The sequence below is a fragment of the Myodes glareolus genome, chromosome 3, assembly GCF_982192425.1.
Source record: "Myodes glareolus chromosome 3, mMyoGla1.1, whole genome shotgun sequence".
In the NCBI taxonomy this organism is placed as follows: Eukaryota; Metazoa; Chordata; class Mammalia; order Rodentia; family Cricetidae; genus Myodes; species Myodes glareolus.
This window is the reverse complement of record NC_142028.1, coordinates 20919619-20946110: the sequence shown is the minus strand read 5'-3', so window position 1 is coordinate 20946110 and position 26492 is coordinate 20919619. Positions and strand designations below refer to the sequence as shown.

General features: G+C 36.5%; 1 protein-coding gene across 2 annotated transcripts; it reads right to left on the bottom strand.

Annotated features, from left to right (window-relative positions):
* Positions 1–25113, bottom strand: LOC125399102 (killer cell lectin-like receptor 2). 2 transcript variants are annotated; one of them, XM_087904061.1, is made up of 8 exons: positions 24960–25113; positions 21486–21652; positions 18234–18323; positions 17164–17376; positions 12693–12829; positions 11077–11174; positions 991–1130; positions 1–910 (listed from the first exon to the last, which is right to left on the bottom strand). In XM_087904061.1, the coding sequence occupies exons 2-8, from the start codon at positions 21598–21600 to the stop codon at positions 843–845; spliced, it is 861 nt and encodes a 286-aa protein (XP_087760187.1). In that variant the 5' UTR covers positions 21601–21652; positions 24960–25113; the 3' UTR covers positions 1–842. The 2 variants fall into 2 exon arrangements, with proteins under 2 accessions (XP_087760187.1, XP_087760188.1); XM_087904062.1 differs by lacking the exon at positions 18234–18323.
* Positions 25114–26492: the final 1379 nt, after the last annotated feature.

The following is a 26492-nucleotide window of genomic DNA, read 5'->3' as shown; positions in this document are numbered from 1 at the left end:
CCAGTATCTTATGTTTTTATTATCAGAGAAAAATCTCATGCGTCAATAATCACTTCAAAACTAAATGACATTAGAAATAAATGCACTACATGATCCTGACCATGAGAAAATATCAATAGAGACATCACCCAGAAAACTGACAAATATGGACATGGATTATAGATTAGAACATATAACTTTATCAATACTACAATTTATTGCTTCAGACTGATGTTTTAAAATAATTTGTCATTAGAAAATATTTAAGGACAGTTTGGTATTATTATTATCACCATCATAGTTATTAGGCTTCATGAGACAGACTCTCACTCTATAGCCCACAATAGTCAAAACTTCACTATGTAGCTTACTCTCTTCAAACTGTTGTACCTGTAATATTATACATCTGAGACATCCATCAAGCTGGCCTCAATGAATATTACCATGTCTATAGGGTTTCTACTTATCATCAAGCAGATCAGAGAAAGAGAACATTTGGACTAGTTTGAAACTATTCATCAAATGTCTGAAATTATAATTTACAGAAAATAAATGCTTTTTAAAGGTAAGTTCTTCCACCTGCAAAAAAAAAAATATCAAACAGTAATCAACTTACTAGCAAGCAAACAGAAACACACATCTGCATTTTACTTCCTCATTGTTATGTCAAAGCCACAGATACAGAGATGATTGAACTTAGAGATAATAAGATATGTGTGCCATTTATCAATGTTCTGTATTTGGTTCCATGTGTCTTTCAGCAAACAAAAAGAGTGATTCCTCAGGGCCTGGGATCAGAGAGCATCAGTACTGTTGACACAAGCTGCTCCTTTTATCAGGAAGGAAGATGGGTTCTGCTTTGTTTAGTCTGATTTTGGAAAGTCATCTTCCCTTTCCAGCTCCTCACTTGGTTTTTGCAGCCGGCTGAGACCTGTGAGTGAAACATTCAGGTGTTAACTAGTCTGAAATCATCAGAGGAAACAAACACAGATGGCAACATTCCATTTTTACCTTTCCTTTGACTGCACTTTTCCACTCTTTTTTCACATATACAGCCAAGGCGTTGATAGCAATCATAATCCTGTGTGCCTATTGAGCTGAGAAACGCACAGCCTCCTGTGGCACGTCCTAATTTTATTACACTCAAATCACTATAAAATAAAAATATATATAAAATGGGCAGTTATTTACAAATGAAGCTTACAGTAATGAAGACCATGATAATTAAAACAAAGTATATTAACCAAAATATACAGAATATGGAATGAAAAATAAGAGTATCACTAAGGGTTTTTCACTTTCTCTAAAGTCATAAAAAATGGTCTTGGGCCAGTGACATGACTCAGTGCATTCAGGTCACTATCACCAAACCTGATAAACTGAATTCAAACCTCAGATGCCACACAGGAGAAAAAAAAAAAGAAGTGACTCCTTCAACTATATTCTTACTCCATCTGTCCTGTGTGATATTTGCACACACATGTGCATATATTAACAAAAAATAAATGAATAGAAAAAATAAAACATTGATATGGTCTCTTGATCACAACTCAACTCATCATCTATTTCATATTGCTAATTTTTTATCCGCAAGTAAAATACAATTTATTGTTACTAGTGGATAAATTTATTTTTTTATTTCTTTTTCATTTCACATACCAACGACAGTTCTCCCTCCCCTGCCTCCTACTTTCCCCACCTCATCTCATTTCACCCTCCATCCACTCTGTCAGAAAGCATAAGGAAGTCATTAAAGCTTAAGGTAAGACCACCTGCGTCAAGCCTGAACAAGGAATCCCACCATAAAAAATGGACTCCAAAAAGACAGCTCATGCATCAGGAATAAATTATGGTCTAGGAGATATTTTAAAACTATGTTTCCCTGTGATACTTTTTGCAATAAACATAGAAAAAAGAAGTAAATGTGTGGCACACAGTGCAAGGTACCAGTGGCCATATCAGGGGAACAGCAGGTGGCAATTGAAAGTCAAAGTGTCCCACCAGAAGGGAACTCTCTGATAGGTCATTCTCAGCTAGGCAGGGCCCCAAGGCCACAGACCCCAGAATGTCTTTTGCTTTTGCTGTGCCTTTACATATTTGCTACTGTTATTTTTCTTTGGTATCTGGCATGGTGTGAATAAATGTGGGAAGACCCCCACTGACTGTAATATAGGGTGTTTATCTCATGGAAACATTCCACTCTTAAAGGAAATTGTATCTCTGGATTGTCATGAGAATGATTCCTCCCTAAATTGTACTGTCAAATTGATAACAATAATGTTAGTTTATATAGAGTTTTGATGAATAAAAATATACACAAGGAAATGTCACACAGCTAGGACACAACAGTTTCTACTGAAGAGCTCTACAGACTGTGGCTTAACTTAGTGATTAATGAAAACAATTGAGTCCCAGTTAGCCCAGCTAGCTTAAATTCTTTTACCCTTAATGTTGAGAGATGTGCTCACAGGTTTCAGAGTGCATCACAGTTGAAACAAATCTTTGAAAATTAAGTTAGACTAAGATGTTTTCATCAGATAGCTTTAAAGTGAAAAACCCAAGAAGATAATCTAAAGTTTTAGAATGTGTGACACATTAAGGTCAGGAAACAAGAACAAAGCAGCCCTATTGTTACTAACTGATGCACTTTTCTTGCTAGGATTGGTTGATGATCAGAAGTTATGATTAATTCCTTATATCCATTTTGACACTCAATCTCATGATATAAGAAACTATTGGTGAGTAGGTATATATCCTAAAAATTTGAAGTAGAATTGACTGACAATTTTTCATATATAAAAGTTTATGCTTGTAATTCCTTTAAGACTCCTTATAAGATTACCTTTCAAGATAAGTAGTAAAGTAATTAGCCCTTCCTTTGTAACTGCAAAACTGCAGCCTGCCAGTGAAACACCTAACTGTGAATACCGTGCTTGCCCACATGGTTAATCTATAACAAGTAGCTTGTTATGAATGCATGCAGGTTCTTGGAATAATTTGCTTTTCACTTATAATGCATAAAATGTCTACTAAGGTAAGGGATGTGGAAAACATGCTGTTCTTTACTATTTGTTCTGTATTCGTTGGAATCATTCATATAAGAAGCAGAATGTAGTCACACTGCAATTTTTATATTGCCTGAAAGATTTTTCTGGGGCACATAAGCTGTAAGGGAAAGATAGAGATAGAGTTAATGAGAGGTAAAATGAGCTAGAAGAAAAACATCAAGAGAGAGGTAAAATGGGCTCAAGGAAGACATCAAGAATGAGAGTTAGAGGGGAAACATCAAGAGTAAGAGAGTTAAAATGAGTTAGAGGGAAAACATCAGGAATGAGAGTGTTAGAAGGAAAATATCAAGGATAGAGTTAGAAGGAGCTAAAAGGGAAACAGCAAGAAATAAGATGGATTTAGAAGGAAAATATCAAGAATAAGAGAAGGAAATCATCAAGAAAATAAAGAATGAAGAACGCAAAAAAAAAAGAATAAAGAACGGTCAAAAGGAAACCGTTAAGAGAGTGTGTGTCTTTTTCCCTAACACCCCAGATTAAAAAAAAAAATTAGTATGCACTGACACTGTGGATTCCTTTTGAAATCTCGGCTGTCTGGAAATGGGCCCCACAGTTGGCAATACCAAGATCTCCTATACCTGTGTTTTAAGAAGAAAGGTGAGGTTAGGAATACAGTTGTGGATAAGAGTTTGTGGCTGCTGTTTTGGATGTTTTCCTCTTTCCTACCCTTCTTCAGAGGTAATAAGTCTTGAACTGAAACAGTGATTGGCTAACTTCCTTGTATTCAACACAATATCAGCCTCTGTGGAATGGTACATTAATGTCACAACTACCTTATTATGAGAAGTAACTTAAAATGCTGAATAAAAATAAAGCATTTAAAAAGGTGATGCCTATCTATAACCACCTATTAGATAGCTGAATTAGGAGGATTACAAATCAGGGAATAATGTGCTGTGGATCAAGCCCCTGAACAAATACAAACTAATCATTAAAACTGTATTCAATATATTTATGAATAGTCAGGAAGCAGATTTCTATGCTGATTGGGGCTTTAGAAGAAATGAGACTCCCAAAGGGTCAGCAGAGTCTGGCAGCATGTTTAATCTTAATAGGCAAGGCAAGATGAATAGTGAATCTATGGAAAGTGACCATATAAATACTATATAATGAATGTAGACAGATACAGTGGTAAACAACTGTATTCTCAGCATTTGGAAGGCAGAGGCAAGTGTTGTAATTTAAAAAAAAATAAAGCAATGCAAGAGAGAAAGATGTCATATGACAGAGCTCAGATAGAGGGATTTTTTTATTGGAGTAAAGTGAACGGAAATGTGGGAGGGGGAGTGGGAAGACCAATCTCCGGGGACAGGAGTAGCAGAAGGGAGGAGAAAAGAGACAGAGACAGACAGACAGACAGACAGACCGACAGACAGAGACAGAGTGGGAAAGAGAGAGAGATGGGAGGTGGGCAGGGCCTTTTTAAAAAGGGAACATAGTGAATGTGAACAGGAGGAACTCTTAGTGGCTACAGCTGAGGACTTACACCCCCACGGTCAGGCCAGTACAGGCCTGAATACTGACAGCAGGAGGATCAGGAGTTCAAGGCTGGCTTGGGCAGCACAGTGAATCTGAGCCAGACTAGATTAATGAATATCTGCCAAAAAAAGATGAAACAGGAAATGAAATTCATAGAATTCCACGGGTAAGAGATATCAAAGAGATGAATTTTCAATAAAAGATCACCTTTCTTCAGTCCTGTATCTCAGCCAAGTAGAAAAATAGTATATAGATTTATCATAAGAACAGAAAGGGGAGATAAATGAAATATATGGCTCATTGGCCGTATACAGAACAGGTAAGATACAGTAGGAATGAGTACACACTTTACCCAGGCTTGAGATATAATTCCAGGCACAACCAATAAAGCATGTGTGTTGGACATGAACAAAGAGCAAAAGACCCAGAAGAGAGTAACTATTGACAAGATACACAAGGAGCTCATATTCTGCATCATGAGCTCTACGGTGATGCCTACCTAGACTTCTAAATGAAAAATAAAAGTTAAGCTCACAGTTGTTTACTAGATTCATTAGAACTTGACATTGTAAGCAGGTGAACAGGCATTTGTATCTTCACACTGGAGATAATGCTTGTGAAAATCACAACTATCTGACCACCAGGCTTTTTTACTCAGAGCTTATATTTGGCCCTAGTAATTACACCATCATCAAGGGTCAGTTCTGCAAAATAGTCAAGGTCAACAGAGATCTCTTAACCTGGATGTAGGTATCCTCTCTGCCTCTGGAATTCACTCCAAATTACCACCTGCACATCGCTAACTTTGTATAATGCTGTGAGCTACAATCAAATTCACTAAGTCTGTGGCCAGGCATGGTGGAAAATAGCACCAATCCTAGTACTTGGGTTGATGCAAGAAGATCAGAGCCAGCCGATGTGAAATAATTCTTCTTTTAGAAAACCAAAATTAGTAACAATATTAATCTTATCATATGAACATGTTAATAAATCTTATAAGGCCTTCCGTCTTCTGGCTACCTCTGTGACAACCTGCTTGAGAATGTCCTCAGAGGAGAGAGGAAGCTATTTTCTGGCAGATTTGGAATCTAGTTGTCCACATTGGTGGAGTCACATTTAGAGCAGAAGTGAGCCAGACCTTCCATGTTTCCAGCCACTGAATGAAAGGTTCCTGAGAAAGTTACCACTGTTGATGCCTCATAGAGTTCTACAGCTGAAGAAAAAGAAATCCAGTGAATACTACAAAGGAAATGATGTGATAAGCAAAAGAAGCAGAAACGGTCCATTAAACCGATAGAATGTCAGGCACAAGATTTGCCATGTAACACATTTAAAATAAGAACGATAGATATCTTTCAATAGTAAAAAGACAGGAACAGTCACATCTGCCTTTAATCTCAGCACTTTCAAAATAAAGACATGAGGATCAGGAATTCAAGACAAGCCTGACTGAGATAAATCCCTATGCCAAAACAAAACAAAAGAAAAAACAATAAAACTTAAAGTGAGTTTTAAATGCTATAAAAGTCAACTTAAAAATATTAGATAGCAAATTTACTAAAAAGCCAACTTAGAATTTGTAGGGAAAAATTTCAATATCTAGTATTTCATCAATAATCAGGATGAATGATAAATATGTAATATGAAAGTAGATGGGAAATTTTGAGGATTAAAATATCAGGTGTAGATGAGTACTGCAGGGTAAGGGTATACACTTTATACTGCAGGATAAAGGGGAGACTCAAGAAAATAAGTTAGGAAAACCCACTCAACAGTAAGCTCATAGTTTACCAACACAAAACAGACTTTGGGTTTCTTTAACAGTTTGGGGTTGTTTTCTTACTTTTTTGTTTTTAGTATTTTTCTCTTATTAGGTATTTTGTTTGATTTTTCACTTTGTTTTGATTTATTTTGTTCAAAGAGAGTTCAAAGAACATGGAATTAGGTGGGTAGAGAGGTGGGGAAGACATGGGAGGATATAGCAGCAGGAAACCTGATCAAAATATAGTCTATGAAAAAATACAACTAAAAAGTCAAATCATAACTTAGAAAAGGAGTTAGAATCACAGAAAGCATGAGTTATTAAGTGAAAATCAAAGTGCAAGGCAAGGGATAGCCCCATAGGAATTACTGGTCAGAGAGACCATAGGGGTCTCCAAATCAGCACAAGTTACTGCCACTGCCCTTACCATGTTGCTACCTCCCATAACTACATGGTAAGACCCTATTCCTGAAGACACCACACACTTGATGTCAGTATATAGAGAAATCAATATCAAGCCAATCAGGAAATATCTTCTGTTCAGTTGGCTTTCAAAGGGTCAGAAGGGGCTTTGCAGGATGCTGGGGGAGAAAAGATATGAATGGTCTTACACAGCACTGGACCCTTCATGCCACAATACTGATCTGCTAGGCAAGAAGTGCCCAGGGGTATAATTGTTGTATGAAGCATTTAGCTGATTATTCTTTTCAATAAAAACTCAAGAGTCAGATACAATTGTAAGAACATGGATGATCAGAGAAGCAGAGGAAAAGTGACAAGTAACTTCCTCTCTCTCTCCTTCTAAAAAATGAACCCTGTCCCACTACTTCCTGCATCTCTCTATATCCCCCTATATGTTATCAGTTCTCCAAAACCTCTATGGCTAATTTTGGTCTTTATTGTCAGTCTCATATTTATCAGAGTGAAATGAAAATATCTCACAACAGTTATAGGATGGCTGCCTTCTTATTGGAGTTGAGGACTTTACCACATAAGAAATGCCATTGCTGTGGAATAATATCTTCTGTATACTTTGTGTGTATATGTCACTATGATTGGTTTAATAAACAAGCTGACTGGCCAATAACTGAACAGGATAAAGTTTTGTGGGAAAGCTAATGTGAGAAAGATGGGATGAGGAAGGGCAGAGTCAGAAGAGACATCAGTAGATGCACAGGGAGCAGGATGAATGTGCAATGGTAATAAAGGTATTGCCACATGGCAGAGGGTAAATAAAGAATGTGGGTTAATTTAAAATGTAAGAGATAGTTAGTAATAAACCTGAGATATTGGTCACTCATTTATGAGTAATCTTAAGTCTCTGTATTAGTTATTTGGGAGCAGGCAGTAGAAACAGGAAAACTCCTAAAAATGGTACCAAATGTGGCACAATGTACAGCTACATAAATCCTAGAAAAGCTTAAAAAAGCATTCTAAACACACAAAAATGGAGTCAAGTATGGCATCTTGGTAACTGCCTTTTCTCTGTAGGCTGTTTGCTAGCATCAATCAGAGGCAAGGTTTCTCTAAAAGGTAGCTTCCTGACTCAGCAATATTGGCAAAAACAGACATCGTTCTTTTTAAAATCCCTGCTAACAAACATTGAAATCAGGTTCATGAGCAGTAGGCAGTGCTCTACTTGGTGGCAACAGGAACCCAAAAGCTACCCAGAAATGGGGCAATACATGTAGCTCCAGCCAGTACCTTTATCAAAAATCTAGGCTCTCAGGGAATCAAGGAGTGGGGTGAAGCCAGTCACCAAATCTTGCACTTTGGTCTTAGCCATGACACTTACTAAAGACTCATGTAATCAGAAAAATAAGGAAATATGTAGTAAAGACATATTCAGACAAAAAAATTACAAAATCAAAAAAAACTCTAAATGTTTTACAGTCTATTTAAAAATATACATAAGCTTGGGAGAGAGAAAAGAAAGAGTATGCATAGTCATAGATTAAAAGTATAGTTTAAAATAATAAAGTCCTTAAAAGTGGAGTAAAGTAATATAAAATAAAAAAGTCACATAAAAAATGAAAAATACACAGAGTCTGGATAGTATGTATTATTGTGCTCTCCTTGAATTTTTTGACTGCTGAGGAAGGAGCAATATCTCCTAAGAGAATTTTGATAATAAAAGATGCTGGATTAAACCAGCCTATATATTTTAAAAATGTACTTACTTCAAAATGGAAGTCAAAAGACATATTACTTTGATACAGTGATTCTGCTTATATTTCCATAGAAAATAGAAGGCTGTGGATTCATTCATAGTTAAGGAAAATCAGGTTTGATGGAGGGAGACCCTTTGAAAATTCATGGCTATAAACATAAAGAAATAAACTATAAGACTTGTGATGTATATTTTACCTGCTTAAACATAAAAATTCATCTTTGGCTGACTTGTGTAGAATACGCAGTCTATACGAGTATTAATGTAGATATGTATGTTATCTTTTTAAGTTTATGTATTTTCAGAGCAAAAAGACCATATACCAATACAAATAGATGGACAGGTAATCTCAAAATGCCTCTGTTACATTATGCTCAAATATTGAATCCAGTACAACTTTACTGCTTCTAGATGAGATGATCCAGTCTCACAGAATACCTCATTCAAGGACTTTACCATAATCTCGAATTTTCTCAGAGTCCCCCAAAGATGACAGAGCCCATAGACAACAGTAGCAGTCTAGAGAAAACAATGGTCACACTACCAAAAGAAGGCTTACGGATATTGCCTTTGTTTAGTGTGGTTGGTTGCAAGCTATTATTAATCATGGTAAAAATAAATAAATAAATAAATAAATAAATAAATAAATAAATAACAAAAAAAAAAACAAGAAGAAGCAAACAAACAAAAAAACAACTAACCAAAGAATTTAGATTCAAAGATTTCTTTCTGCAAGAAAGGGGAGCATAGAAATGATAAACTGGTAGATTGTTGGTTATTGAATCTATTTTAACCCCTAAAACATTTCACATTGGTATAAATTTGGTATATTGATAAAAATTTAAAGTTAATTTGTTTTAATGTATGTATATTTCTACCTTTCTTTAGGTTATTGTGTTTATATAGTTCATTAAAAAACTTAATGTATAATTTTAAAAAGTTAATAGTCATTTATAATAGTCAAACTTATAGTCATGTAAGGTTAAACATATATATATTTAGATAAATAACTGGTCTTTGAGCATTTAGTATGACATTTAATATACATAATAACCTAAGACTTTTCCTGACAATGAGACATGTCTGCCTGGCAGCACCAATCTGCTTCAAAGTAGATGATGGGCATTGAAGAATCTCCATAAGGACTTTGTTTTCTTTATGGCAAAAGTTAGCCATGCAAGGAAAGAAAGTGCCCTTGCTTCAGTTGCTTACAATGTATTGTCCAAACTGGACCAACAAGATACAAGAAAGGTGACTACCAAACCTTGCCAAGACAAGGTAGAACAGTCCTTCAAAATTTCCTGGTTCACAGAAAAGTCTGTCAAATATGCTAGGCCTATAGGCCAGAGCTGAATGTCCCAATATCATAGACGAACTTTGGGTGACTGTTCAGGTAATCTGGTGTCCTTGTCATTAGTTAACATTTCATCATTTTGGGGTCTTTAATGGGGTTAAAGACTAAGTGGTTAAACTTATAGTTTTCCTTAGTTATGATGGAAGGCAATTTAATGACAAAATGTTAGACTAACCAAGATAAAATAGACAATAAAATATTTTCTATGCTTTCACCAAATACAAGTAGAATGGACATTGTAACCATAATTCTTACTTGATAACTCTGTTGTATATAATTTTATTATGTTAAAGTTAAAACCTTCCATTTTAATTAGACAGAAAGGGAAAATGCTGTGGAATAGTTTTTCTATATGCTGTGTGATTATATGTCACTGTGACTGGTATAATAAATGTTATTCTTTTGGCCCTTTAAGGGGCAAGCCACGTCCAGTCCCAGCGACCCCTGGCCTCTTCCCACCATCTTGGATCACATTCTTACTGCTCTCCTTGAGGAGGAAAGTATGCAATAGATATGATCATATTTCCATATATTTATATATGTATATATATATATGAGATTTTTCTTTCTTTTTTTATTAGTGGAGCTGGTGGCAGTGTTTTTTAAGACAGTGTTTCTCTGTACAGTCCTTCTTGTCCTAAAACTCACTCAGCATCTCAGACTTTCTTTGAACTCAGAGATTGGCCTGCTTTTGCCTCACATGTGCTGGAATTAAAGGCATGTGCCACCACAAGGCACACAACTTTCAAAGAGTTTTCTAGAAAAATAAATACTAATCATAAATAAAAACAATGAACAGCTTTCTACCACATTAGAAATGAACTTAAACATTATATTTTACACATTACAACACCTTGAAATGGAAAGTGTACGTATATCATGTTCTTATATTTATAAATTCAAACAGTTATATAAGTAACTACCAAAAGAAGTCAAGTTAGTGTCTGAGATACTCCTACTCATTCTATCTGTCAGGATTGTCCAGTCACTTCACATCATCTTTAGCTGCTGATTTGCTTGTGCTTTGTGCATCTTAGAACATACAGTCCTGAGGTGTGTTCAGTATTACATCATTATCAGTCAGCTTCTAGACCATTCCTCTTCCCTATTGATCACTTGCTCAGACACTGCCTTATGCATCATGTCTTTAACTGTGAGCTTCATAGAAAATGAAGGAAACCTTCTGAAATGAGAGAAAAGCCTTTTCACACAATCATTCCAACAACTGTACCAGTGTTAGAGTGTAAGGGTTCAGGAAACTCACAGTTTACATGGACTATCACCAACCCATTGCCAGTTCTTTAAACCATATTTTAATCCAATCCAGTATTTGTTTAAATCAAGTTGGGCCTTAAGGAATGCCTGCAAAAGAAACAACACATCTTACCATAAAACTTCTGTCTAATGAGGAAAAAATGACCAAAAATAGTCCCAGCTATTCCCATGTCAGTTCTCCACTGGCCTGTCCTTCTGCCCCTCAGTCCCTCCATGTTCACTTTCTAAAGTGATTTCCCACAAGTAGCTCATTTATGTCAAAACTGATTCAGTTTCATAAGTTATTTAGAATGAAAACTTCAGGTGTCCAGTGAAACTCAATTCATTAAATGATTTGTGACTGTGTTTCTTAGACAAAGTCTCAGTGTGTAGCCAAGGCTGACCTTAAACTCACAATCTTCCTGCATCAAGACCCAAAGTATACACTACACACTGGCTCATTAAAGAGTTTCTGACATCTTATAAAATTATTCAAATAATCTCTCTGAAAGATTACAGAGGCCTGTGGCAAGTGTGCATTGTAAGTGGATCCTGTCTTCAAAGCAAATTCATTAAGATAAAAAACCCTGTGTGAAAAGCTGTGCATCTAAGTTCCACAGTCTAGAGAGGAGGCCATGCTGTAATTCAAACACGGAAGTGACATCTTGGGGAAGAAAAGGGAAGATATTAGGGAGTATTTCTTGTGTCCTATATGACATATTCAAGTGCCATGGTACCTCATTAAATTTTAGAATGTTTTAGAATTCAAGCTTAAATTCACCTATGTTTACTGTATCTAATGGAAAATTATATCATTAGTTAACATTAAAAATTATTTCATGCTATAATTTTTAAACATGTATTAAATTGGTATGTAAATTTTGTTATGTTCTAAATAACAGAGATGTCAAGCTGATCCTCCAAGCATTTCTCTAGAAAAATATAATCCACATATTTGGAGACGTTTCTTTAGTAATAAATGTAATCAGACAGTGGTAGTATATTGGCTACTTTGTTTTTATCTTAAATACTTGATTCTGAATATAGACATCTTTTCTGATACAAACAATACTATGAAGTAAATATTGTGGACAGATTTATTGAAAATCACATAAGTTTACTGGTATAACTGTTTATTGTACAGTTCTCTCGTCGTTTCCATTTTGCAGATTGGTCCAGAGATCAATTATTTTCCATTATCACCCAATCACTCATCTCAAGCAGCCTCTTTTCTGGGTTCCAAAGAGCAAGCCCTCAACAACTGCCTCTGGGGATTTACTTGGCACTCTATGGAAATAAATAACAGCCACTCACAGAATGTGTTGTACCAAATGGTTAAACTTCACCAGGAAAAGACATGCTTCTTTTGGAACCTCTCCTGCAGACTCCAGAGAAATAAAGGAGATTGCAAAGCACGACTGCCTGCCTAGTAATGAGTCTCCTCATAGCAGACCCTGCATCCTGAAACTAAATGGGGAGACTGCATGATTTCTTCTCTCATTACAGGAAAACCACATACAGCCTCTGAGGCACTCTTTTATTTGAAACTCCTAGGCTCATGCCTCACTATCAAAGGGTTAGAGGAGTCTATGAATAAAGAAACTTGTTAGAGTCTATTGTACCAACCAGTTCATCATTATCCTCTATATTCAAAATGGAAAAGGTGCAGTCTTCGCAGGTCTGTTTGCATTCACGCCAAGTTTTATTGTCCATGAGAAAATAACATTTTATGCCACGGCAGAACCAGTGTCCAACATATTTGTCTACAACAGAGAAAGGAATGGTTAAAATTACTACTTTCTGGTGTTTTCTAATCCGAACATGTTTAATAAGCCTATATAAGTAACTAAAATCTCACAGCTCTCAGAAACTGAGATTCTAGAAAGCTGGGAGACCTTTGCACACCCATGTTCTATCCAGCAGTGTTTATCACAGTAGAGATATGAAAACAACTTTAGTGTTCTTTCTTGATGAGAAAGTAGAGAAAATGTAGAATATATACTCAATGGAATACTATTTAGCTTTTAAAGGAAAGTAAATACTTCCAGGCATGTTCTATAGCTATAATCCCAGCACTCTACAGAGTGAGTCAGGAGGATCATCAGGAGTGTGAGGCCATCCTAGGCTGAGCAGTGAATTCCAAGATAGCCTGGGCTATACATTGAGTGTTAAGGCAGCCTAGGCTACAGAATGAAACTATGTCTCATGTCCAAACACCCAAAAGAGAGACCTGACCAATGTGAAGAGCTGTGCAGTAAGAGTTCCCCAGGCTACTCCTGCCTGCTCCTCATTTAGTGTCAACACACAGCATCTATTATTAGACTCATTACTAAAGGAGCAGCGGGGTCTTTGCAATCTCCTCCCTTTCTCAGCAATATGCAAGAAAGTCCCTCAGAAAAGCAGGGATGAATTGGAGGAGAGTACACAAAGTGAAACAAGCCAGGCCCAGGACCATACTTTATGATTCCACTCAGAAGAGGTTTCTAACACAGCCTAGTTCTATGAAGCAAAGGCTTGTAAAATACCAGAAACTGGAGGGCGGAGAAATGAGCACTCGCTGCTCAGAGGCTGTTACACAAATGATGGAATTCTAGATCTATAGTAGTGATGTGCAGTGCTCACAGTGGTCTACACACAACTGTACACTTTGAACTCTGCTATGGTCTTTGTTAAATGTTCTTACCTGAAGAGACACATGAAAATGTTTCTGATTGTAGTAATGCCTCCAGTGGTATGCTTGCATGCCCAGATATGTCAAATTGAGTACATTGAAATGTATGCAGTTTATGTAGCAACAACAACTCAGTATAATTATTTTGTTTGGCAAGGTATTGGGGATGACCATAGTCTATCAACGAACTTTATCTTCAGCCTTTGTTTTTCTGTGAAGATGTATCACGGTGTAGCTTAGGCAGACCTAGAATTTGTTGGGTTGCCTTCACTCTCCTCAAATTTACAATCCACTTGCCTCAGACTCCTAAGCACAAACATTACATCATTATGCTATCATTTAATGATGAAAATTATTATATTCTAAAAATAATAACAAAAATAAAAAACATATTTAATGAGGCTGGGATGTGTCAAAGAATATTTTTGGAGACTTTTCTTTTTCTTTTCCTATCATATACTTTATAATCTACCAATTTTAACGATAATATTAGTCCTTGCTTAAATAAATTATAAAGTCCTACTATTACAAAACAGTGTGATTATATAAAATCTCTTTGCAGCTTCTAAACTCTGAACAAATATTTAATAATGATTGAAAAACTCTTGCTGGAAACCTTCTTCAACCTTTGGGATACTGGACCAGGTTGGGTGTGGCCTTACCAAAAATGTGTCTTCTCTCTCTCTCTCTCTCTCTCTCTCTCTCTCTCTCTCACACACACACACACACACACACACACACACACACACACACACACCACTCGCCTGATTGCTGGATTCAGTTTCTGCAGGATTCAGCTCGGTTGTGTAGAGGACTGTGATCTGTGTGGCCCCCTCTAAATAAAGAACCCTTCATTATATTCAATTCTGAGCTAAAGTGGGACTATTATATTCACATTCTCCTACAGCTTGTGCCCAATGTGAAGCATCAAATTCACACTTATCAAGACCAAACCAAAAGATTCACCTTTTGACAGCTGGAAGTAATCTAGACGACAACAACCCTTCTCCCAACAAAGTTTGTTCTCAGGGTTAGGGACATCAATTAGGGATTGATTATGACTGATATAGGGTTGGTGGTTGGGGTAGAAATATTGTAGGCTTGGGTATCTCACTAAAAAAAGAGAAATTGAATGGAATAATAGATAGATTAGTCTACGTTTACTCACACTAATAATAGTAGTGAGCAATAGAGCTAATACTTGTGAGCTATCATTTATAGACAATTTATATTGGTATAGATTCTTGTATATTGATACAAATTCAAATTGTATTTGTTATATTTAAAATGCTCCTATTTCTGCTAACACAGAATATTTATATTGCTCTATTTGTACACCTATGCAATGTTATTTTGTCATATTTTTTGCATGCATGTTTCTACCTCTGTTTAAGACATTTTGTATATTGATACAATTTTAGGATATATTTATTGTATTGCAGAATACATTTCTACCTCTGACCAAGATATATATATATATATATATATATATATATATATATGTACTGTTTATATTTTGAGGTCATTGTTCTCATTTGCTGTACAGTTGTTTAAAGACTGTTTAATATTCTAATATGAAGCCCTAGTCTTTAAGCTAAATAGTTATTAAGTATTATAGATCAATAGTAATCCATGTTTGTAATACTTATAGTTAGACTAATAAGGTTCTTTAGATACATAGAGATTGCATTCCACATAGATAGGTGATCTTCAACCACTTCAAAGAACTATAGAATACAGCATTTAAATACTTAGGGTTCTTTTGACATGAGACATAATTGCTCCTGGCAGCACTTATCTATTCCTGAGAGAATGTTGAGCGCTGAAGACAGTCCATTTGGAGCTTGCTTCCTTTTTGTCAAAAAAACTGGCCTTTGGGCAAAATACTGCCCATCCCTCAACCACTGACAAAAGGCATGGTGTCTGGACTACACAAGCAAGACACAAGAAAAAAGACTCCCAAACTTTACCAAGGAAGGACAGTTTTAAAAATTTTCCTGCCTCTGAAAATGGTCTGTCAGTTACTTTAAGCCTTAGCCAAAGTTGGTTGCTCCAAGGTTGCAATTGAGACTTTGGATGATTCCCAGGTAGCCAGTTGTCTCTGTCATTTATTGCACATTTTGGAAGTTGCTTGATTGCACTTCCTGCCTACTCAAGTAATATTATCTTCCTTCTCAGGTCTTTGATGGGATTGAAGACTAGATAGTCATAGTTACTTTCCTCTCATGACTTAGTCAAGCCATTTCTAATACAAGACTTAGACTCCTTAGGATAGAACAATTGTTGAAACATTTAGCATGTTTCTTGCTTAATATTGTTTATGCTAGTTGTAATTTAGATTTTTGTACTTGATATCTATTCTTATTGTATACAGTTTTGTGTTGGGTTTGGAACTCTCTTATCTGGACAAAAGGGGGGTATAATGGGGAACTTCCTTCAACCAATGACCTTTGAGATGCTGGACAAAGTTGGGCATGGTCTTGGGCACCAAAAATGTGCATGCTCATGATCTCACCCTCTCTCCCCTCTCTTGTCTGACTGCCAGATTTGGTTCCTATTGCTGAGTTGTGAAGAATACTGGGATTGTGAGTTCCCACTAAATGGAGAACCCTTCATTATACTCAATTCTTAGCTAGTGTGGGACTATTTTCTTCATGTTCTCCTACAAACTCTGTCAATTAAAGATAACTAGTCATGGTGCAAAGTAAGAAAGATTCCTTGTAACACTTGCTATTTCATCTTTTTGGCATCAACAGTGTCACTAATTGAGATTCATGAGTGTAAGCACTATGTGTACTGCAAGAAGGATACCTTCATCACAAACAGGCCATCTATTTGAAACCAAGGCATAAGGAAAACAGACAGACAGAAGTACGCGCACGCGTGCACACACACACACTTTTATGATTGTGTGTAAATATGGAGTGCTTAGCCTAAATATTTGGTAAATAGACCCTTACTGGAAATTTCCATTTTCTGTCATTATCAAAATTGGAGACTTGGATTTACTCAATTACCAAAACAATCTGAGCCGGGCGGTGGTGGCGCACGCCTTTAATCCCAGCACTCGGGAGGCAGAGCCAGGTGGATCCCTGTGAGTTCGAGGCCAGCCTGGTCTACAAGAGCTAGTTCCAGGACAGGCACCAAAAACTACGGAGAAACCCTGTCTCGAAAATAAAAAAAAAAAATCTGAATTCTCATGGGTGCGGACTTGGTTTTCCTTCCCTTGGGGACATTGGGAGCCAAAATGGCCACTGATTTCTAGAAACTGTAAAACTCTCCTAATTCAACCAGAGGTTTCTGGGGTTCTAGGACCCTTTATAAAATAAGGAAACCCCATTGCAACCTGCTAATTGGCCTTCAAAGTTTCTGAAGAAGAAATAATACAGAATAATGCAATTTTTTTCTTCAAGATCCCCTCCATACCTGAGAATTTTGAGCAATCTAAAGTAATCTTAGTTTTTGCATAGCATTCTTTGTTGATGGAGTCCAGACGACCTTTGAGGGCATCATAGTCTATAGACATATTTTTCAACATTTTTTCCTTTAAGGAGCTGTCATTTTTCAAGCTGTCGTACTTTTGATTGAGGTCGTTTAGAATTTTCTTCTGTTCTTGTTTCTCTTGTCTGTACTGAAAAACTAAAATTAACAGCAGATATACAACACCAAAAATTTTCATAAGGTGTAAATACTGAAAGTGAAGATAAAAGAAAAAGTCTATGATGACATCCAACACATATCACTACTTTAATTGATATTTTGAGATTTAGAAACACTTCAATTAACTCACTATAGAAATGGAAACATAAATTTCTCTCTATCTACAACTTCAGTGTGAAGTATATGATACAACTGAAAAAATTATGGTGGAAGTAGCATATCTTCCCATTACTTAATTTTATTCACAGACCAAAACTTACAAATAAATCTCTGAATAAAATATTCAACAAACGTATCCTGAAAATCTAAATTAATAACCATAAAAAGGCACAATTCTCAAAGGACTAGATGTAAAACATAATATCCAGGTATTAGTACAGCCTGGGAGTGATTTCCTCAAGAGATATAAAGGGATACAATAAGGCTGTACTTTTAATGTCTTGTATTCATTCAGTATTTTTACACAACCATGTCCTCAATATACTCTGAAAAAAAACTGAGAAAAATCATTTCTTTTGCACAGTCGTTCCTTACAGAACGTTTACCTAAGATTCATAATAGCCTGGACTCAGCAGGAAGACTATCACCAAGTACCCAGAAGGGATCAAGGCCATGAATGAGAGAATAAAGCAGCAACCATGAGCCCTACATTAACAAATTAGGTATATAAGAGAAAAGGAAACTGTAGTGTCAGTAAGAAAACATTAAAAGTCCAGAGCCACCTGTCAAATCTCCTGAATATAGACAGGACAATGGACAGACTGTATTACTTGTATTTGTGTCTAAAGTTATTACTTAGGCAGAAAGGCAAAAAAAGATGTATATCAGTTACTCACTGCATGTCACCAACACTGCGACGGTCACCAGCAGAATGGAACAAAAGATTCCAAGAGGTATTGCAATGAGGTTCCAGGGGACTGAGCTCTCTTAATTCAACAAAACAAAGAAAAAAAAATTCATCCCCATGAAAAGAGAATATCACACTAATAATTATAATTTCACATAGCATGGAAACAAGGGACATTGGTTTTTAAAATTTTTATATAAGTCCATCATAAAAACTGCATGAAAACGTGCTTTTTAAATTGTAGATTTCTTCCTAAAATGCACCCACTGTAGAAATCCTACATGTGTGAAGTTTCACAGGATTTCTAGCTTTTTCTCCTTTGGCCTTACGTTCTCAGTCATCCCAACTCAACCTAGAAGCAGTTGGGTGACAGGCACTTGCCCTTCACCCAGTCCTACAAGATCAAAAGTGCATCCTTCTGAAAGCACTGACGGCACAGACACAATCCAAGTAGAAGATTCCAAACTGCAGTGTGCAGTCCACCAAGGGCAATAACTGAGATGAAGAGGAAGAAAAGAGAGGTGGATGTTCTCGAGAATTGTGAGGAATCATTGCTGTTCCAGAGCTGACCTATATACAGGACCATTCTTGAAGGAACCTAAAGTTAACTCTATATTTCTTTTGGTAAATTCTAATTTTCTATAGACAATAATAAACATCTTTGTGTATCTGAAGTGTTGGAAACATGAGAGCCATGCATCTGATTATCACCTAATCAAAGAACTAAAGGTTCTCAGTTTAGAGATCAGCTCTGACAGGAAGTGCAGATTAAGCACACACAAAAATAGAAAATTGAGACGTCTGCTCATTTTAATAAACTTAATTATGCTTTGACACTTTTGCAAATTCACAGTGTGGTTTACTCACTCCCATGCTCAGTACCCTCTCTCATCTCTCTTCTGTTCCTCCCAACTTTTTCCCAGGAAGAGACTTCCTCTTCAAATGGACTACTTTTGCTGTTTCCTTGAATTAGATGTTGGGAATACTAAAGACAACTAAGACACTTTCTGCTAAAGTGAAAGTACTGTTTCTAATGCAAATTTTTATTTCTTCAAGATTTTATTTCTCTACAATGTTGAGTGTTCCTTCAGGCTTGACTGTGTCACTTTTAAAAGTTTCAGAATTCTTTTATTTATTTATTTATTTATTTATTTATTTTTCCATTCAAAAATTAACACTTCCTCCCCTCTCCCACTCCCCTCCTGTTCCCCCACTCAACCTCCTCCCTCCCCCTCCCTCCTTAAGAGAGGGCAGGGAACCCCGCCCTGTGGGAAGTCCAGGCCCTCCCCCCCTTTTTCCAGTCCTAAGAAGCTTTGCATTCAAATAGACTAGGGTCCCAAAAAGCCAGTACATGCAGTAGAAATAAGTCCCAGTGCCTTTATCAATGGCTTCTCAGTCAGCCCGCATTTTCAGCCACATTCAGAGAGTCCGGTTTGATCACATGCTCATTCAGTCCTGGTCCAGCTGGATTTGGTGAGCTCCCATTAGTACAGACACACTGTCTCAGTGGGTGGACCAACGCCTCGCGGTCCAGACTTCCTTGCTCATCTTCTCCCTACTTTGCCTCTTCAGCTGAACCTTGGCGACTAAGTCCGTTGCTCTGATGAGGGTCTCTGTCTCTATCTCCATCCGTAGCTAGACAAAGATTCTATGGTGATATTTGAGAGAATCATCAGTGTGGTAGTGGGGCAAGGCCAGTTCAGGCACCCTCTACTCTGCTGCCCAAGGACCTAGCCGGTGACATCCACGTGGACACCTGGGTTTCCCTCTACAGCCAAGTCTCTTGCCAACCCTAAAATGGCTCCCTTGATGTAGATATCTTTTCCCCTGCTCCTATATCTGCCCTTCCTCCACCTCAGCCCTCCCACTGCCCCAAGCTCTCTCCAGTCTTTTCTTTTTCCCTTCTCTCTCTCCCTCTCCTCTTCCCCCAACCACACCCAGCCCCTACCCCACCCTCATGCTCCCAACTTTTGCCCAGCAATCTTGTTTGCTTCCAATTTCCAGGGGGATCTATATATGTTTTTCTTTGGCTTCACCTTGTTATGTGACTTCTCTAGGCTTGCGAATTATAGGTTTAATGTCCTTTGTTTAAGGCTAGAGTCTACTAATGAGTGAGTACATACCATATTCATCTTTTTGGGTCTGGGTTATCTCACTCAGGATAGTGTTTTCTATTTCCATCCATTTGCATGCAAAATTCAAAAGGTCATTATTTTTTACCACTGAGTAGTGCTCTAATGTGTATATAGTCCATACTTTCTTTATCCATTCTTCCATTGAGGGGCATCTAGGTTGTTTCCAGGATCTGGCAACTACAAATAATGCTGCTATGAACATAGTTGAACAAATGCTTTTGTAGTATGATTGGGCATCTCTTGGGTATATTCCCAAGAGTGGTATTGCTGGATCCTGAGGTAGGTTGATTCCAAATTTCCTGAGAAACTGCCACACTGATTCCCAAAGTGGTTGCACAAGTTTGCATTCCCACCAGTAAAGGATGAGTGTTCTCGTTTCTCCACATCCTCTCCAGCACAGGCTATCATTGGTGTTTTTGATTTTAGTCATTCTGACAGGTATAAGATGGTATCTCAAAGTTGTTTTGATTTGTATTTCTCTGATCATTAAGGAAGTTGAACATGACCTTAAGTGTCTTTTGGTCATTTGAACTTCGTCTAATGAGAATTCTTTTTTCAGTTCAGTGCCCCAGTTTCTAATTGGGTTAATTAGAATTTTCATGTCCAGCTTTTTGAGTTCTTTATATATTTTGGAGATCAGACCTTTGTCTGATGTGGGGTTGGTGAAGATCTTCTACCATTCAGTAGGTTGCCTTTTGTCTTAATGACAGTGTCCTTTGCTTTACAGAAGCTTCTCAGTTTCAGCAGGTCCCATTTATTCACTGTTGCTCTTGTTGTCTGTGCTACTGGGGTTATACGTCGGAGGTGGTCTTCTGTGCTCATGTGTTGCAGTCTACTTCGCACTTTCTCTTCTATCAGGTTAAAAAAAAAACCCTAATGGTTTCTCAAGTTTGAAAGAATGTATTCACTTCTTGCTTCTCCATTCTCAAGAATTTTTTTCCTACAGGTTCCCATTGTTCTACCCTGTCTGACCTTTTTTTTTATTACCAGCTAACAGCTAGAAATAGGGTTATTGTTTTCAATAGAAACCAGTAGAATATTGTTTTCAAATGTCCAAAGTTACAATACATGAGAAACAGGTGAATTTATATACTTAAAACACTTACCTCTTTGGCCAGCTTCTTTGGGCCCTTTAGCCTCATCAGGCCTTCCTTCATTCTGCAACCCTGAAGAAGACTTATGAAATTTCACAGTTGCGTAAGTGATCTCTTCATCACTCATCTTGGGAGTAAGTGAAGTACAGTAGTCGTTAATACCTGACCTTGAGTGATTTCTAAAAAAAAAAAATTAAAATGTCCACCTTTAGGAAGGTACTTGGATATGATGCTGCAGTGGGGTGGGAAGGAGTGGGTCTGATTAATTCCCCTACTGACCCAAACATCCTAAATCACACGGACTAACCCTGATTTCCAATAGAGGTGAGAAATCATTGATTATTTCTGTCATTTGAACCTCTAATTGTCACTGCAATTATTATTAGAAAATAAACAAAGAATTTAAAATATATTAGCATGTCATTGTAATATTGAAACATCCTGTAATATTCAAAATACTCCACATATATAAAATAGTTAGGCAAAATTGCTACCACCATAAATCATTGAAACACTTTTAAACTGTCAATTCAAATAACAAAAAATTTAAAGATTTCTGAATAAATAAAATCTTTTCTTTAAAATTTTTTACTCATTTTGGTAAACACATGAATATAAAAATGTTCTTGCAGTCTTTTCAATTATATATGTCTATCCAGGTTTCCCATAAACCACTTCAAAAAGAATATTTGAATGTTAATATCAGAGATGATTAAAATTTTGGTGTTGAAGACATATAAATATTTCTTGGGTTGAGCCCAAACACCTGAGATGTCCAAACTCTCAGCCTCTCAGCTACAACCTACACATTCTTCTCCATGGTCAGGCTTGGTAAATGGATGCAACTTGAAAACCTCCTACAGTGTGGGGTAACCCAAACACAGAAAGACAAAAGACACATGTTTCCTCCATCAAAGGCTTCTGGCTTCAAGTCTTCAGACATGCTTCATAATCTAACTGCAGCAACCAGGAAAGTAGAAAGGGTTATTGCATGGGGTGGAGTGTGGAAGCAACAGAGAGGAGTACAGGAGGATGCTACCTGAAACTTAATTCCAAGTTATTCAACGTCCATGATCATTTCACATATTATTTTCTAGTGGAAGATGATGCCAGAAGAATCATTGGTTAATACCCATAAAGGATTCATTCTGATAATATATATAAATACATTATTCAATAGTAAATATTTATGACCCACTATGCCCCTTACATTGATAACTGAGGTAGTAGCCAACAGATAATATGGAAAACTAACAGTACATAGATTGGATTGTCTCTAGTTTTTAGTTTCATGAAAATTTCTGGATTTATTCACATTTCCCTAATTTCTTAAGAAAAAGGAAACTTTCCATTAGAAAATTCATTTCTTTAAATTGTTAATCATTACTGATCTTGGGGTAGTGTCTGTGCCATGGTACACATGTGTCCAGAGGACAACTGTATCCAGTAAGTTCTCTCATTCCAGTCTTATGTGGCTCTTGGGGATAAAGCTCAGGTGGTCAATCAGACTTGTGCAGCAAGTATCTTTATACACTAAGCCATCTTCCTTGGCTCCTATTACAACTTCTGCAAAAAAAATTATATATAAACTTGAACACAGTTAAAGAGTAATGACTCTCTAGAACCCTCTATCTCTTAATTTCTTAGCACATCGCAAAAGTCACAGTACACTCAGAAAGAAAATAAACAATGTCAAACTCCAGTTTTCACGTGCTGCCAGAATCAACCAACTCTAACACAACCAACAGGGTTTCCCCAATAATCCCACTCTTAAGTCACACCATCGGAAATTCTCTAGAGTATATATAATCATGTGATAGAAAAATAATAACCTTAAAGGCAGACACTACCTCAGAATAAAGGGTTAGGAAAAGGTTTTCCAATCAAATGATCCTAAGAAACAAGCAGGGGCGGCTATCCTAATATCTAACAAAATGAATTTCAAACTAAAATCAATCAGAAAAGAAGGAGAAGGACACTTTACACTCATAACAGGAACAATTCATCAAGATGAAATTTCAATCCTGAATATATATGCCTCTAATATAAAAGCACCCACACATGTAAAAGAAACATTACTAGAATTCAAATCACACATCAAACCCCATACATTAATAGTAGAAGATTTCAACACTCCTCTCTCACCAATGGACAGATCAACCAGACAGAAACTTAACAGAGAAATAAGAGAACTAATGGAGGAAATGAATCAAATGGACTTAACAGACATCTATAGAACATTCCACCCAAACAGGAAAAAATATACCTTCTTCTCAGCATCTCATGGAATCTTTTCAAAAATTGACCACATACTTGGTAACAAAGCAAACATCCACAGATACAAAAAAAAAATGGAGTAACAACCTGTGTCTTATCAGATCACCATTGAGTAAAGTTAGAATTTAAAAACAATACTACCCTTAGAAAGACTACAAACTCATGGAAACCAAACAGTCAACTACTAAACCACCCATGGGTCAAGTAAGAAATAAAGAAAGAAATTAAAGTCTTCCTTGAATTCAATAAAAATGAAGACACAACATACCCAAACCTATGGAACACTATGAAAGCAGTGCTAAGAGGAAAGTTCATAGCCCTAAGTGCCCACATAAAGAAAACAATGAAAGCTCACATTAGAGACTTAACAGCACACCTGAAAGCTCTAGAAGCCGACTCATCCAGGAGGAGTAGAAGACTGGAAATAATCAAACTGAGGGCTGAAATCAAGAAAATAGAAACTCAGAAAACAATCTAAAGAATCAATGAAATAAACAGCTGGTTCTTTGAGAAAATCAACAAGATTGACAAACCCCTATCCAAACTAATCAATTTTGGAGAGAGAACACGCAAATTAACAAAATCAGAAATGAAAAGGGTGACAAAATAACAGACACTGAGGAAATTCAGAGAATCATTAGGTCTTATACCATAACCTGTACTCCACAAAATTTGAAAATGTAGAAGAATGGACAATTTTTAAACAGATACTATATACCAAAATCAAATCAAGACCAGGTGAGCAATTTAAATAGACCTATAAGTCGCGAGGAAAAAGTAGCTGTCATCAAAATCTTCCCAACCGAAAAAAAAAAAAGCAAGCCCAGGGCCAGATGGTTTTAGTGTAGAATTCTACCAGAACGTCCAAGAAGAGCTAATACCTATACTTCTTAATGTGTTTCACTTAATTGAAATAGAAGGGTCATTTCCAAACTTTTTATGAAGCTACAGTTACCCTGATACGAAAACCACACAAGGACTCAACCAAAAAAGAGAATTACAGACCAATCTTACTCATGAACATCAATGCAAAAATTCTCAATAAAATACTGGCAAACCGAATCCAAGAACACAACAACAAGAACAAAAATCATCCATTATGATCAAGTAGACTTCATCCCAGAGATGCAGGGCTGGTTCAACATATGAAAATCTATCAATGTAATCCATCATATAAATAAACTGAAAGAAATAAAAAGCAGTTGTTACCTGTGTCTCTATCAGGAATGAATTCTGGTGGAGGGACTTGATCCCCAATGAGGGATAAGTTGGCCTTTCCGGGTGTGTATCCTCTCAGAACTCCAAGAGAAAAGGAACTGAGTCGCCTCCTTAGTGATACTCAAGTTATGACTTTCTGCCCCTCCTTTTGAACAAAGTGAAAAGAGGAAATTGTATGATGAAAGCGGATTCTGACAGAAAAAAAAAAACCGAACCAACATGCCATGCCAGATGCTGCAGATTATGTCCATAATCAGTATTTGAAGACTGAGAAGATGGGACATTTGAGGAGAATGTAAAACCAGAGGTTCTTAGCAAAACATCTAATGAAAAGACATTCCTCTGATCCTAGTTTTGTAATCAACAGGTGGAAATTTTCTTTTAAGCTACTATTTGAAAACAAATATTTCTTGTTTTTGAATTATGCTTATTACAACTAAGTGTGTTTTGTGGTACCTTTGAAGCACTCACGTTTCCACTGTGAAACTTCTGGTACTAACTCTTTTTGATTTTTATTCATGGATAAATTTACTGATAATGCTGATGTCATTTCATACATAGTGGTCTTGCTGCTGACATTTTCATGGAGCTGGGATATCAAATCTAACACTGAGCATGCTCAACAAATACCTACAATTGAGCTCCAGACCCAGGCTTTGTTTTTTTCTTTCATTTTGTTTTGAAGTTTTGTTTTTGATCTTTGCTTCTTTTTTATTATTTCGCTTTCTTCTGCTTTGAGATAGGTGTATCATACTTACTATGTAGTCCAGGCTTATCTCAAACTCACAGTCCTCTTGCCTCAATCTCTTCAGTGCTAGAATTATAGTTGTGTACCACCACACCAATTTACACCATGTTTCTAATTCTTTTCTAATAAATAATAAGAATTTTTAATTTTATAAATATTGAACTTTACAATTTTAAAGCCATATATATTAACCTCTTCTATACAGCATAAGTTAATTAGGCTATTTAGGTAACCCTCCTATGCTGACATTAAAGTTGTTTGCACTATTTTATTCTTAGAATAAAGACTACATGGGGTATACTTTAGAGCATACTTAAAAAGACATTTTACGTATGCAGTCATGAGATTAAAGGAGATACATATTTGAGAAACTGGTATAAATTATCACACACTCTCTATTTCACTTATAGTCTACCAGCTGGATGTGAAAATATTCACAATAGATTTTTTTTTTTTTAGAAATAAGAAAAGGTAAATTTTTCTTCTATGTGATTTTTAACCATAAATTTGTGAAGAAGAATTCCTGGAAAGAAACTGTGTCTGCAAAGAATGATTTACTTGTTAAAACTACAATGATGTGAGCTAGGCAGTAGTGGCAATGCCTTTAATCCCAGCACTCAGAAGGCAGAAGCAGGCTGATCTCTGTGAGTCCAAGCCCAGTCTGGTCTACACATCGATTTCTAAGATAGCCAAAACTGTTACGCAGAGAAACCGTCTTGAAAAAGTCAAAATCAAAACAAGCAAAAAACTATACTGATGTGGAGAAATTGGAATGT

What these genes read in the sequence shown, in the direction of transcription:
- LOC125399102 (XM_087904061.1), bottom strand. Translation starts at nt 21,600, where the DNA reads ATGAGTGATGAAGAGATCACTTACGCAACTGTGAAATTTCATAAGTCT. An exon ending in CGCAGTGTTGGTGACATGCA is followed by an intron (nt 17,377 to 18,233) that starts GTGAGTAACTGA and finishes TGTTAATTTTAG; the next exon opens with TTTTTCAGTACAGACAAGAG. An exon ending in TAGAGGATAATGATGAACTG is followed by an intron (nt 11,175 to 12,692) that starts GTTGGTACAATA and finishes TTTCTTTTGCAG; the next exon opens with GCATTCCTTAAGGCCCAACT.